At 38.5% G+C, this 14,504-nt stretch overlaps 1 protein-coding gene across 7 annotated transcripts in view; it reads left to right on the top strand.

The window, feature by feature from the left end:
- PTPN13 (protein tyrosine phosphatase non-receptor type 13) overlaps positions 1–14,504 on the top strand; it is a 111,568-nt gene that overhangs the window by 40,730 nt on the left and 56,334 nt on the right. For 6 of the 7 annotated variants that reach the window (XM_015625376.3, XM_015625375.3, XM_015625372.3 and 3 more), the window contains exons 6-7: positions 1,757–1,850; positions 13,359–13,922. In XM_015625376.3, coding sequence (XP_015480862.1) covers positions 1,757–1,850; positions 13,359–13,922 — 658 coding nt within the window. The remainder of the gene's footprint in view (positions 1–1,756; positions 1,851–13,358; positions 13,923–14,504) is intronic. The other variant, XM_015625379.3, reaches the window with a different exon arrangement.

Raw genomic sequence — 14,504 nt, 5'->3', positions numbered from 1 at the left:
GACAGCACTGAAATTGCATGAAAAACGTTTAATTGATAGTTTCTTCATGTATCTGGTTTGGAAGTGCTTGCAGAAAGCAAGAGGTCCCTTCATTTGTCTGATATTTGACAGCAGCTGATTATGGCAGGCCTCCAGAAGTAGTGCTGAGCCTGAGCTCCACAAAGCCTTGTCTAGTCCGTGAGGTATGTCTGTCAGTCCAGTGCTCCTCACTGTAGTGTCTGAAGTCTTGGGTAGTTGCCAAGTGGGACTAGTCTGTGGTTCAGTGAAATAAAAGGCTACAGGGCCTTCATCAGTGGTGCTGTTAAAATAAAGATCCAGGTTTTAAATCAGGCCACAAGCTATAGAAACAACCACTCTGGAAAGTGAGTCATTATTCTCCAAGCTGTTGATGGCCATTTCAGCTTAGCAAGTTTTCTCCCTCCTCTTGTTCTTATCAGCAAGCTTTCAGGGAGTCTGGGTTTAGTAAGTGCTCCCAAATGCTTGTGCTGAAATCCAGCAGAGAGCTGAATCCAGCAACTATGCTCCCAAGCTCCTGTCCATATTGTCAGTGAAGGATTGGGACTAGCAGTTATCCAGTGCTGAAGCTTTGCTCCTTTCCTCTGCCAGTCACCTTTTTAATTCTAGACGTGTCACTGCGTTGGCTTTGCAAGAAGACAAGGAAAAACCCAGCTGAACAGAGCCAAGAGTTGAGGGAGCAATGACAGTATAGCTGTGCTGCTAGGTATTTGAGCACCTTAGCCAGCCGGCCCTGCTGGTTTTAATGATCAGTGCTCTGTGTGTGTGCTGGAATGTTTTAAATTAACAAGAAAAATGTATAAATTTTGTTTTTTCAGAGGCAGACTACAATTTACTATTCCAGGATTGGCATGCCTCTAATCTTGATGGGCTTTATCAAAGGCTCGAGGGGTCTTATCTCTGTAACTGGTCATTTGGTGATGTCTGAAGCACAGCTGAGAGGTCTCATTTGAATGTTTTCATTTGCCATGTTAATTTGCTTTGTAAAGGGCAATATAACCCCAGGCTGATTCAGTCTGTTTAGTGTTAACTGAGTTGTACTGTAACTGTGAAGTCTGCTTGATTTTTCCTTCCCTCCTGCTGTCCAGGTTGCACTCCCACTATATGAAAAGAGCTCACTAAGAATGTTTTGTTGTAGCAAATAAACTCTTCTTTGAATGCTTGAACATGTGAAAGGTTTTCCTAGGGAAGTATTGATTTTAAAAAAAAAAAAAAAAAGTGAAAAGTTAGTGGGAGTAGTTAAGCCTGACACTTGAAAAGGAATGTGCCTGAGGGTCTGAAGAGACTTCTGGCCAATGGATGCATGTGATTTGACACTTGAAATCAATCCTGCAAGGGTACAAGACAGTTCTTCCTGTTACAGGAGAACTCATTGGTAGAACTAGGCAAGTTCTAGTCATGTTGTAATCATGGAAGATGGTTTTGAGTGTTGCTGTCCCTTCAGTTTGCTGTAGGGGTGGAATGTGTTTAAGTTACATCCTTGTGAACTTAATTTATTCTTAGTGGAAAAAAGGTAGACCAAATGTGTAGTTAAATAATGTACAAGCTATTCAAATATGTATAATTCCAGGGGATATGCTCACTGATGAATCAATTTTTTATTAAAATTTTGAACTCCCATTCTCCACTTAATTGTTTGACACAAACTAATAATGTGCATTTACAAAAAAACAATGCTTGTTTCATACTTATATGAGCTTTTCCAACATTTTGACTTTATGTTACTGCCGTTTTTTTGCAGATGGATCAGCTGTCTTGTAATGGAGATAGAAAATTGCAGCCAGACAGGAGCCAGGCAATTCGGGAGAGGCTGAGGGGAAAAGGGCTTCCCACAGGTAAGTGCTTCATTGCAGCCCTGTGGAAGCAAGTTTGGGTAGATTTTGGAAGCAAAGAAATCAGAGGACTTGCTTACATTCACAAAACTCTGATGGTTCAGTGTCTAGGTAAATGTTGGTGATGGTAACAGGTGGTGAGGGCTTCAAGAAAATATTTGTCTTTTTCAGTTCTGTCCTTATGGTAGGAACAGGTTTTAAAGGTTCTTGGCCAAATGTTTTGTTTCTGGAGAAAGGAGATTTTCAGCTGAAGGTTGGTCAGCTAGAAGAAGAGGAAGCAGCTTTTCCTCGTTCCCTCTTTCCTGTAGACTCTGCTCTCTCATCATAGCTCTAATTGCACAAAACAGCTCTTCCTCTGTCCTGGGGAGCCCTGGACTCTTCCCTGCACACAAAGCTCTTTTGCTGCCTTTTTTTTTTTTTGTTGTTGTTGTTTCTGAAGAGAAGTGACATGTGTTCCATCACAGTTCTGCTATGCTTGACAGTGTGAGATAGATAGGGAGGCCAGGTAGGGTTGTACTTTACTTCAGGGAAGTAAGGAAAGAGGAAACTGGGAGACCAGGGAGGAGACAGATGGTTGCTGTTGTCACTGTGGAGGAAAAAGGATAAAGTGATCTAGGTTGAATGCTGGTGTTTGCTATGATTTTTTGCTGTTTAATATCATAGATATTGTTTAAGGTCATTGGCAACATCAGCAGCATCAGCTCTGTGCTAGTCTTTTCAGACAAGAGGATGTAGTCTTCTAAAAGGCTGGTCTCTAAATTTTTCTGGAAGAATTGTGGAGCTGAGCAGGAACATTTTATAAGGCATCAGCTTGGACCAGTCTAAGTCATTGCAACACGGATATGTTGCTGATGTGAGCGAGTTGCTCCTCTCTTCTTTGGTTTTGTGTCAAGCAACAGTGCAGTGAAAAGCAGGAACTGAAATAACCCATGGTGTTGTCAGTGACAATATGAACTGCAGAGGTTAGACACAAGTCTGGCAAGGGATTGGTGGTCTTCCTTTATTGATTATTTTCTTTTTATTATTTTTTTTAAGATGAGGCTAGATTAGGCTACTGTTCGATATAAAACACTTATCACAGTGGTTGTCAGCCCTTCCACTACAGCACTATGTGTTTAGGAACAGTTTCTGGTACAAGCTGTTTCTTCATTTTCTGGCACAAATTCACTGTTCTGACTGCTTTCTCAGGGGCTTTGCTTTCTTACTGGTTCTTTTATTTTTTGACAGAATATTTCTGTGGCAATAGGGAGATCTTTTAGAAATACAGGGTTTGGAACTGGATCAATCTAGTTGACTGGATTCATAAACCATGTAATGTCTGCCTTTTCTGAATTTCTTAAGATCTTTCTTAAATTCTTTCCCTGGATCCCACTAAGTTTAAGGTTTGAACCAGAACCTTATTTTTCTGGGTGCTAATTTGTTTATTCTTTAACCCTATGCTTCCCAGTCTCCAGTGTTGTCCAATAAACAGTGTCTTTAAACACCTTTGTTCTTTTGCCAGTACTACCACATTCAGTATTTTTTTCAAGAACTTTATTTAAGCCCAAAGCCTTACTACCTCAAGTTTTTCATTTCTATGCCCTCTTTCTGTCACCTATTCTGCTTTTTATTTCATAACCACAATTAACCGTGTTTTGGTAATGATTAAAATATTTGTAAAGTTTTGGACACATAGCAGGATTGTCTTTAAAGTCTTTTCTTACTGCATTAGCAAACTCTCATTATTCTTTTCTTTGTTGTTTCTAGTTTTCCGTTCTCTAATACAACTGACCGGTCTTTTGTTGTTTTGTTATTAATTTTCTTAGAAAATCTTTAACTTTTTTTAAATGTTTGTGGTTTGAGAGGTTTTATTTCTCTGTCCATTTGTTTTCCTACCCACAACTACATTTAAACTTTTTAGCAGATTTTTCTTTCTCCTGAAATAATGCTTGTCCCCAGTGTCTTCATTATATCTTAACAAAAACCCTTTTGTTTTAGGTTCTACTAAATTTTGGAGATTGCTGTAGTAGCTCCAGCCAATATCTTCATAGCTTTCTGGGTCGGCACTAGGGTGAATAACATGTAATGTCTGAAACTTTCTCTGGAGACTCTGTCTTTAACTCTGAGGGAGTAGACTAGATGATCCAATTTCTGTTTTTTTACTGTATTCTCTAACTTGAAAAAAATTTCATGGGTAGAATGTTTTTTTCCTCTTATTCTTGGAGACTGAGTCCACTTGGCTCCTCTGCTATCAACCAGTAAATTTAACAAAGAGTTTTAAGCAACCTTGCTCAAAATTACTTTCTGAAAGTTCTCTTTTTAGGGAACTTCATACTTTCTGAAGAGTTCTAATTTAATAGAATCTTTACTCAAATAATATTTGTGAAATGAGAGAACCTTGTAACCCCCAGACAACAAAGTTGGCTGAACAGTCCTCATCCCTTAACACCTGTTGCTCACTGCAAGTGCTTGCATTTGTAGAGTGTTACAGATAACATGTGGCAGCCCAGGGAATAAGTGTTTGTGCTTCACTCTTCCAATGCAAACATTATATTGTCTGCATAATTCCAAGCCTGGTATGAAAGGTACAAGTTATTAATGAGATGCTCTTGAATACTTGATTTTTTTTTTTCTCTTCTTTTCAAGATGAAATGTCAATGATCAAAACTGTTTTCACTTACCTTGTAGGGTTTATGATACTTTGGTGTTATGGTTCTGTCTTCCCCCATCCCTAGAAGCAGAAAATATTTTTCATGTTTTCTGATATTTGAGTCTTTATCTTTTCCTTTTTTTTTTTAATGAAAAGAAAGATAAATTGAAATCACTCATTCCTTTGTTTTATGTGTTGCCTGACCTGCTTCCACTCAACCATTTCCAACTTCTCTGTATCATGTTATTTACCTGTAAAAATCAATTTTCTCCTTTTCCTAAGAAGCTTTACAACCTTCTTAGCTTCCCCAGAGCTTTCCCAATTCTGATTCTGTTATAAGTAACTTTTCCTTGTATGCCTTAATAGCACCTTCTTCTCTTTATTTTGATCTTAGGTACATTGCTTGATCTCAGCTTTGCTGAGACCTCAGGGAATTGTAATATACAAAACAGAACCCCTGAAATATCCAAACCACTTCTAGCTGTTTTCAGTTCTGTTTTTACACTGATGTTAAGTACACTGAGTCATGTATTTGGAAGTTAGTGAGGACCCAGTGAAATGGGTGTCTGATATTAATGGGCGACAGCTTGCATTTCATTCAGGGCACTTCAGTGCTTGTTATTTCTTTTTCTGCAATGGTGTGCTGCTTTGCCGGTGCAAATTCAGTCAATTACAGCACACATCAGCTGCCCTTGGGGCACAGCTGTAAATTTCAGGGAAAGTGAGCTGTAGAAATGCAATGTTGATTATATTGGTTGATAATCTCATGGATTGAGGAGCCCTAAGTAGAAAGCCAGATGAAGGTTTAAGAAAAATGTTACAGTTGAGAAAATAAAAGCCAACAAAACCAAAACAACTCAGGAAGGCACAAAGTCCTTTTTCCCTGTTTGGTCACTCTGCTATTCTGCTGCTGTGTGTAGCTGAAATAAATACCTATTAGTCCAGTGGCAAATTTGCAAGTATTTAGAAGGTCAGTAAGCTACTAAGAGAGGATTATGATTTTGAATACATCTTTCTAATGAGTTAGAAGTCCTGTGAGTCATCTTTTGCCCTTTTCTCAGGTTTAACAGCCTCTAAGAACACATTTTAGTTGAAGTTTACCACTGGGATGATTGGAGGGGTGAGGTGGGTGCACATACGGATTTGTATAACTTTACTAGTCACTTCTGTAGAGTATTATAAATAAAATTAATTCAGTGAGCAGAAATCTTTACTGGAAAGGACAGAAGACTTGGGTGATATTCACGGAGGTGAAGTTCTGTTAAGTTGTGAAAATCTTAGAATTCATAGTGAATAGAATAGCTGTCATATGGAGAAAAAGGCAGCATAAGGGGTAAGGCATTTATTGTGAACTTTAGAGTATCGGAAAATTACTTGGAGCATGTAACTTAAGATAGCTGATAAATTGTGTGAAGTTCATGAATATGAGATGGTTCAGTAAGAGAGATGTGCTTGTAACTGGAGAGTAGCCAACTAATACCTTAGAAATTTGCAGTCTTTGAAAAATGCTATGATTTTTCCTTTATTTGAATTCCATTTTTATTAGGATCAGTTTTTCATTCCATGTTAATCCACTGTTATAATTGCCGGGGCTTTATTGTTGACTTAGGATAAGTGTTTTGAAATTTTTCCACCTCACATGTTTAAATCAAATATTTTGCTCACCTTATGTAACCAGCTTTGATATTTTCAGCTATTCATTTCTATCTTTGTCTTCAAGATAATTATTATACTCATCAACAGCTTTGTGATAATATTCTCCTCAGTTAAATTTCTTTTTTGTCTCTTTCATGACTCACTTTCTGTGGCTATCTTGGTGAATGAGTTTTACAGCAAGGCTGGCTGCTGAAGTAATTTATTGTAAATTAATATTACAGAATGTTTGCTTTTAGTCAAGTTGTATTCAGAACACAGTGTCTAGAAACTGACTTAGCCAGCAGAAATAAAAGCAGTAAGACCTGTCATGAGTCATCTGAACCAATGAATTACTTCATTTTTGTACTTAAAAACACTTTAGACCTTAAAAGAGTTCTTACATCAAGAATTATATATGAAAGTTACTTAATTGTCTTGATAAAGTTCTTTTGGTGTGACAAAAGATTTAGCATCTGTCAAACTCATCTGAATATAAAACAAGAATTAATTCACTGTGTTACTCTTTGCCACAAATTATCCTTGAAAAGGATGTGTAGGCTATTTAATGCTCAGCTGAAATCTCCTTAGCATGTACTTGCCTGGAAACCTGCTTCCCAGCCATCTAATACCTGAAATCCTGCACCTCATGTGTTTATTTGCAAAGTTTCAATTTAAGTTGATGATCCAAGAACACCAAGGACAGACCTTTGCCAGAGATGTTTCATCTTCTAAGGAGATGCAGCTAACAGGTGTTTTGGCTTTCCTGTCGTGAGGATCCCTGATGTTAACTTGACTTTTACAATGTGGTAGATCATCACGAGTCCAATATTACAGTTGTATTCTGACCTTTTTCTCTGCTTAAAATATGTGCTACATGAATGAAGGCTTGAAACTAATGTAAAAGATCATTTAGATTCACCCTAACTGTACACAATAGAAAATACTTAGAAATAGTGATCAAAATGGTTAATGTTGATCAAGTCTTTAATTAGACTGTATGCACTATCATGTGTAACAAAGATGTTAGGTGTTGCAAACTGAATGAAAAATGCAAAAGCTAAGTGAAGCTGCTTTTAATTTTAACAATATTCTAGTGTCTAATTACCACTCCATATATCAACAAAAAACCTCTCAAATAAGTGAAAACATACCCTTTTACCCTTTTTGCTTTTGATCCAGGGAAGTTAACTGTGGATTGTTTTAGTTCCTGAAGTGGGTGAAAACACAACTTTTAGTCTGTAAAGAAATGGCTTATAGTGATGACTTAAACATTAGTGATAGCTTAAACATTATCTTGATAAATTCAAACACAAAGACTTAAATTATCAAAAACTGCAGCACAAACTTATTTCCATTTACTTGAAAATCTGTCATCTGTAAAAATACTAAATATACTTTTCTTTATTATTTTATTTTTTTAATTTCCACTGTCTCCTCAGTTCCAGAAAAAAAAAAAGAACTGAGTAGGTGGAGAATAACTTTCAGAGTTCAGCAAAACCAAATGAAATCCAGATGAAGATTTCTTGTTGGAAGAAAAAAATAAAAGGATTTCATCCTTTTTCACTCCAAAAGCCGTGCCTGTTTTCTTCCAATAAGTCTTTGCATCTAGCAGTACTGGTGGTTGGCATTGATAGAGATCTTTTAAATTTAGGTATAGTTTCTCCAGGTATAAGGAGCTTCCAGCCTAGCACTATTGGAAGTGCTGAGGACAGACTCAGAACTCTGAAGATGAAACAAGAGCAGACACAAAGATCAGTGAGGAAACCAATCCAGGGATGCCAAATGCTGTTTCTGTGCAGAAAAGCAGCTGTATCACTGAGCTTCTCCTGGGATAAACAAAAATCCAGGAAGGGAGTAGCTAGGTGGATCTTTTGCCTGCTTGGTTGAAAAATGTACCAAAAATAACCCGACCCATAAAGCTGAGTGGGAAAGAGCAGTGGTTGCGTTTTCTTGCAGACGTGCAGAGGAAAGAAAGAGGTAAAATGTTGCATTTATGAAATATGAAGTGCTGCTTGGCAAGGCTCACTACCACTGTTCTGAACAAGATGGCTGTTTTTTGGAGCTGTTTAGTGTTTTTGATAGAAGAGCTGTCAGTCCAAAGCAGAATGCAAATTTTTATACAGGATTTCTAACTTGGCCATTACATATAGTGCTTCCAACAGTCCTTGTGTCCAGTTTAATTCTTCCTTCACAGAGAATGCATTGTTTAGGAGTACTTCCATCTGCAACTTGGATTCTTCTCAACAATTTAGAAAGTAAAAGAAAAGAGGGGGTGCCATTCTTAGCAGTCAACCCACAGGCCACATCTGGCTCTGTTGTCTTCTGTTTGGCTTTTAGCCTGTCCCAAAGGGATTGCAAACCCAACTCCTCCACCAGCTACCCACTCATATTTTAGAAACTAACCGCAGTGTCTGGGGAGAAAGAGGTTTTTTCTGTTGCTTTGTTTTCTGCACAAAGATGGCGTGGGAGATGTTTTTTAAACTCCTGTATAATAATTTCCTCTCTTGAGACCTTCCAATCTGGCAGTGAATGGTGTGTGTTCTCATGCACATGTGGGTTGTCTTTCCCTGGTCACGCAGCCTCTATCTCTTCCTAACCAACCCCCACTCCCATATGTGTGCATCGACATACATCCACAAGTCAAAATCCATAATGGAGTTGAAAAATGTTTTCTGCTTTGTTCAGACAAAAGGAAGGGGCAGGCAGAAAGGCTATAAAGAAAATTGAGTTGCGTTGAAGCAGCAAAAGCAGATACAGTATGTGATAGTACCAACTGTGTTTGCACTTACTTAATTGCCTGTATGATCAAGCTGTACACAAGTAATTGCAGACAGACTGGATTTAGTTAGACAGCAACTCTTTCTCAGAGGAAAATCAACCAGATTACTGTCAGCGTGAGTGAAAGATGGTCTGTGAATGAGACTGCTGTAAAAGAGGGTGTAGTTGCATTCACAGCTGAAAACACCAAAGGAAGAGGGAAGCAAATTTATGGTTATTCAGCAAATGTAACATCTGGCAATTGAAGGTGTGTGTGAAAAACTAGTTTCATTTTAGTACCACAAGGGAATTTAATCATGAATTCCTGGTGATTAATTGCTATTTTTATTTTATGTATTCCCTCACTATATATTATACATTGGAATCATACAGTTACTGTAATTGCATTTGAATTATTTACAGTAATTATAAATAATTGCACTAATGTAACATCAAGCAGAGGATAAACGCCCAAGGGCGATATGAGGAATCAAGAACCCATATGCTCTTCAGATGAGCGAGGAGGAGAGTTTAGTGCAACAGAGAAAGAAGCAACTGGGGAAGGGGAAATATTCCTTTTGAAGTTGCTTACATGCTGCAGCATCTTAATTGCTAATGTCTTGTCCTATCACCCTCACTGTCAGACAGGGAGGCACTTCTCTGTCCTGTTACACACCTGGGTAACTGAAGCCTGGAGTAGCTCTGTGTGGTCTCAGGTAATATGATTAATGTCTTTAGTCGAGCCAAGATACTTGGGATAGGTCTCCAGAGTTTCCATTACAAATACAGACTTTTTTTTTTTTTTTTTAGGAAGAGGAAGGTCATAATATGAGTCTTGCATTATAAAAGTACACAATTTCCCTTATGCAGGTTCCTTTTGATCATTAGTTAAATATTTATTCCTTATATACAGGTTTTTTTTGCTGGTGGTTCTTTCCTTCATTTTTTCACACATTTCATTATAAAAGCTGGGGGAGAAAAAGCTGAAGAATAAACCACATTCTGACTTAATGAATTTGGACTTGAGCATGCCATTCAACTGAAAATCCATTTAAAAGGGTAATCCATGGTTAAAGAAGGAATATTATTCCAGTCTGCTCTGTTTTGGAGGCATACTGTTTTCTGGAAGCTGGATACATGAGCCTTGTGCTGAAAGAGACTTCCTGCAGTCATTTAAGACTCTTGATCCAAGTAATGCTGAGGTAGTGGAGGAAGTCCAGGATTAAAAAAGTGAAAATACCTTAACAGTTGATCGTGTGACTTACAAAGTCTATAATAGTGCTTCAAAAAAGGAAGAAGGGACAAGGACAGATTTACATTATTAAAACCAGAAATATTGGCTTGGACTGATTGCTGGTTGCCTAATCCAATTTTACTGCTGGTATCTGCACTTGAGTTACTTCTGTATTGAGAAGCCTTGCCCTTGATCCTTGGCCTCTGCGCTCTAGTGCTAAAAGCAGAATGCAGTTTTGGCTGGGATAAAGTACACGTTTGAAAGTTCTCTATTGCTGCTTTGTTTCAAAAATACAAGATACACAGGCTGTGCACTCCTTGCCCCAAAGTCTCTTCTTTACCCATTTCTGAGGATGATTTTTAAACAACTCATGTTGGCACTGTCCGTCACTTTGGGCAGAGCTTGTTGAAATAATGTAATGTCGAGAGGGATGGGTTTTGCAGAGGTGGGAAGAATTGGCAAGGCTGATGAAAAGCAGAAGTGTGAATGGGGAGAGTAATAAAGAGAGTAATAAAGGACAGATGAAAGACTTCCAAGAGAATTTTGCAGTCTCAAGCCTGGATTCTGAGGCCAGCTGTAGATTCATTTTGGTACTATGTAAAAATCTCATGCTGACTGCTTAAGTCAATGTTGATCTAAATCTGTAAAGTGGAAGAGCAGCGTGGAACACCTCCTGCACTGCTTCCTGAAAGGACAGCTTATCTCCTGTCTCATCATGCACTTGTCTGGTTGAGCGGCAAAGCTGTAGCCATGAGTACTTCCCTAGTAGCCATGAGATAGTGCTCATGGCCTTCACTTTTTCTCATGAGGGGAGGCCCAGTGGGTGGCTGATGTGCGCAAGAGAGAGCATCTCTTGTGTGCTGAGGCAAAGGGGCTTGTGTCTTCAGTGCCTCTCTACAAACAGGAAATAGCTTCTGGTATATCCAAGTCCGTGGGAACCACAGATATGGTGAGGAGGATGCTCCTTTCCCCCAGCACTCTTTTTGAATGACAGGTGGGCTCTTTTGCTGCAGTTCTCACCAGCACACAGCAAGACAGGGTTGTGTCTCTGGGGTGCCGTGGTGAGGATGCCCCAGGTGCTAAAAGCGCCTTGTGACTCTTCTCATTGCACGTGATCCTGCAACGAGATCATACTTCAGTGTGCAGAGACCCAAATGATCCTTTGAACCAGGAATGTTCTTCTGAGTCATGACTGGTGCTGTACCAACTAATCCTGTGTGCATAGCTGTGGCAGTGTATTGGAGTTGCAGCTGTCTGCTTCTCTTGGGTATTTTTCTACTTTGTTTGCCTTTGTTTTGTTCAGTAAGGTCCCTGCACGTAAATACTTTCAGTGTTAAAGAAGTGGGTGTTTGGGGTTTTTTAGCAGTGTGTAGAGGAGGTTGTTTTGGTTTTTTCAGGCCTAAAATTATCTTGGAACTCCCATTACTGGCAGGAGGATTCTCAGAGCTCCTTTTGATTTGCATTTCTGTTGGCCATCTTAAAAAGCAAACTGCAGTGTTTGGCTTTTTATCTCACAAGTGACTGAGTTAAAATCCTATTCAGGAATGTTTATCCTTGGTGCATGTACATGAATGTGAAGTTTGTGTTTGCAGAGTGAATATCATCCTGCTGTTTTAGATGGATGGTAGGACCTTCACAATGAACACTTACTTTTAAAAGGCTTTTTTGTGTGTGAAATGTATTATACACATTTCACTGGCCTTAGGATGACGTACAGTCTGAGAATAAGGTAATAATGTAATATTTAATTGACCACAAAGATAATTATGTTTAGTTTAGTATTAAAGCTATCTTTGTAAAATATGAAATGAGGCATCAGGTCCTTTTAGAAGATTAGTTAATTCTCATTCTCAAAAGTATTTCTTATTTTCTTGGTTAGAGCATGTGGGAATTGTGTTTCTTACAAGACACCTTTTAGACAATCCAAACCCTAACATTTAACCATTGTGTATTTACATGGTGGTAGGCAGCAAGGGGCTACTTGGTTACGTTTGGCTTGAGTCTTGCTGGTTTTGATTGTTAAAGGTCACAGAAATAAAAACTACAAACTAAAAGCACACTCCCCTTTTGAAAAAGAATATCAGAGTTGAAAGGTGTTTACATCTTTAAAAGCTATGAGCTTTTAAAGCATTAGTGACTACATTTCCAAACATCCCTAAAGCATTCTGTGAAATTCTGTTTGGAAGGGTAACACTCTAGATGAAGATTGTCAGGAGCCTGCTATTCGTGCGGGGCAGTTAATTTCAATCGATGCAGGAAGGTCAATGTAGCATTCTATAAGAGTAGTAGATATAGCACAGTGATTACTTTGAACTCATGACTGCTTGCTTTTGCAATGAATTCTTCAAGGCTACTCCTTCTTAAAGAATGTTCACGGGAATATCACCATAAAGAGGGAGCTAGCTCTAAGGAAGACATCAATCACATGCCAGGCTGACTCCACCTGGGTCAAAACTTCTTGGTCACCATGACATGAAATATCTCTCTTCAGAGACCACATATTTGAGTTATGATTTGGATATGGTTCCAGCTCTGTCTGCTTCTTTTATTCTGGAAGTAATTTCATGAGAAGGGAGAGTGAGAAGAGAGGCTTCCTAAATATCTGCAGATGCATGTATTATTGAAACTCAAAGGGTGCAGACTCATAGAATCATTTTAACATTGGAAGCTTTGTTGGATTTGTTTCTGAGTATTCTTTATCAGGAGAGACTATAGTCACCAAAATTAGTCATTAGAGGAAGATCCAGGATTTTTATAATTCCTAAGTACATAGTCATTCTTTTCTTACTGCTGACTCTATTGCAGGACATCTGTAAATCTGTAGAACAAACCTGGACTTGTTATTAAAAACCTGTAGGCGGTGTATTTGGGTGTGAGAGGAATGGCTGATTTCAGATTGATTATTAAGTAGTATTTTTGGTGATTGTCCAGGCTATTTTGAAAATGAAGCTAATGAGAAAACAACTTTCAGCAATTATGTGATACTTTGGGGGATTTTAATGTTAATACTGAATTATAGTAGGTCTTAATTTTTTTCTTGAGCATTTTAGAAATAAAAGAAATAAAATGGTCATCATGTATGAAGTAGTTGCATTTCTGTCTTCGTTGACTGAGGGAGCCCTTGGAGTAGCCTTCTCAATGCTTTGCTTGGTAAAACCAATGCCCAAGCACGTTCATCATATATTTTAAGTAATTTGTGTTGGACTCCTGTGTATTAGGTAGAAAATTACATGTATAAAATGTCTCCTTATTCCAGGAAAAACATTGGCTGTTGATGCACCTGATGGACACAGAGCTCACTTCTCTCAACAGACCACCCTTAACAAAGGACTTAGCAAGTCTATGGGATTTCTGTCCATTAGAGGAACACGAGACGAGGAAGAGTTTTTCCAGGGCATTTCTGCAGATTACAGTTCGGGTCAGGAAGATGTTTTCTGTCCTCATAGGTGTAAAACCAGTGAGCTTGAGAAAAAAGGTCACCTTCACACAGATGTCCCTCCCAAACGGAAAATATGGGCTTCTTCCACAGATTTGCTTTGCTCTACTGACAAGGCAGCTGAGAGGGACCATGCTGGAGGCTCTCACAGGCACAGCCATCAGTGTGAAACATTTACAGTACGGACTTCTACTACTGCCAGAAACAAGGAAGCAAGATACTCCGATGGGAGCATAGCGCTGGATGTCTTCGGACCACAAAAACTGGACCAAACGCGCCACATGCCTGAGACATCAACTTCTGCAGCAATATCAAGTGCCTTTGACAGGATAAGAGAGAGACAGAAGAAGTTGCAGCTTCTGAGGGAAGCTATGAATGTAGAAGGTTAGTGAAGCTTTTTGATTTTCTGAATATTCCAGTCGTCAAACAAAGATTTCTTGTTATGATAAATTTTAGTTCTCTTGTAGCAGCTCTTGAAACAGCTGAGGTCTTTGCTTCATCTTTTTTTACATAAAATGAAGTCATTAGAGCATCTGTTGCCAATGAAGATAAATGTGGTTGTCCAGATTGCTTACTTAGAATAATTGACCTCTAACCAGTTTCAAGCTCATCAATTACAATTAGGAAAAAAAAGGTGGTAACAGCCAGTTGTCAAGTAATTTCTCTCAATGGAAGATTCTCATCTCCAGCTATTAGAGATGGATTTATGCCCCTGAGGAAAGGCAGAAAATTTCATCTCCAGATCTCTGTTTTTGTGTGTATAGCTCTGGACTTAAGCCCTTGAATATGAATTTTTTACTTTTGCCTCGTGTTCAGATCTTCAGTGGGAATACTTCACACAAGTTGCATCAGTTCATTAAAAAAAAAAGCATGGGGGAAAAGCAGGTCTTTGAAATTGTTATAGAAGTTATATTGTTATAAGAGTTATAAAATGACCTTGATGCAGTACCCTGTAAATGGAACTGC

The sequence above is a fragment of the Parus major genome, chromosome 4 (genome assembly GCF_001522545.3).
Source record: "Parus major isolate Abel chromosome 4, Parus_major1.1, whole genome shotgun sequence".
Taxonomy (NCBI): domain Eukaryota; kingdom Metazoa; phylum Chordata; class Aves; order Passeriformes; family Paridae; genus Parus; species Parus major.
This window is presented reverse-complemented; position numbering and strand designations above follow the sequence as displayed.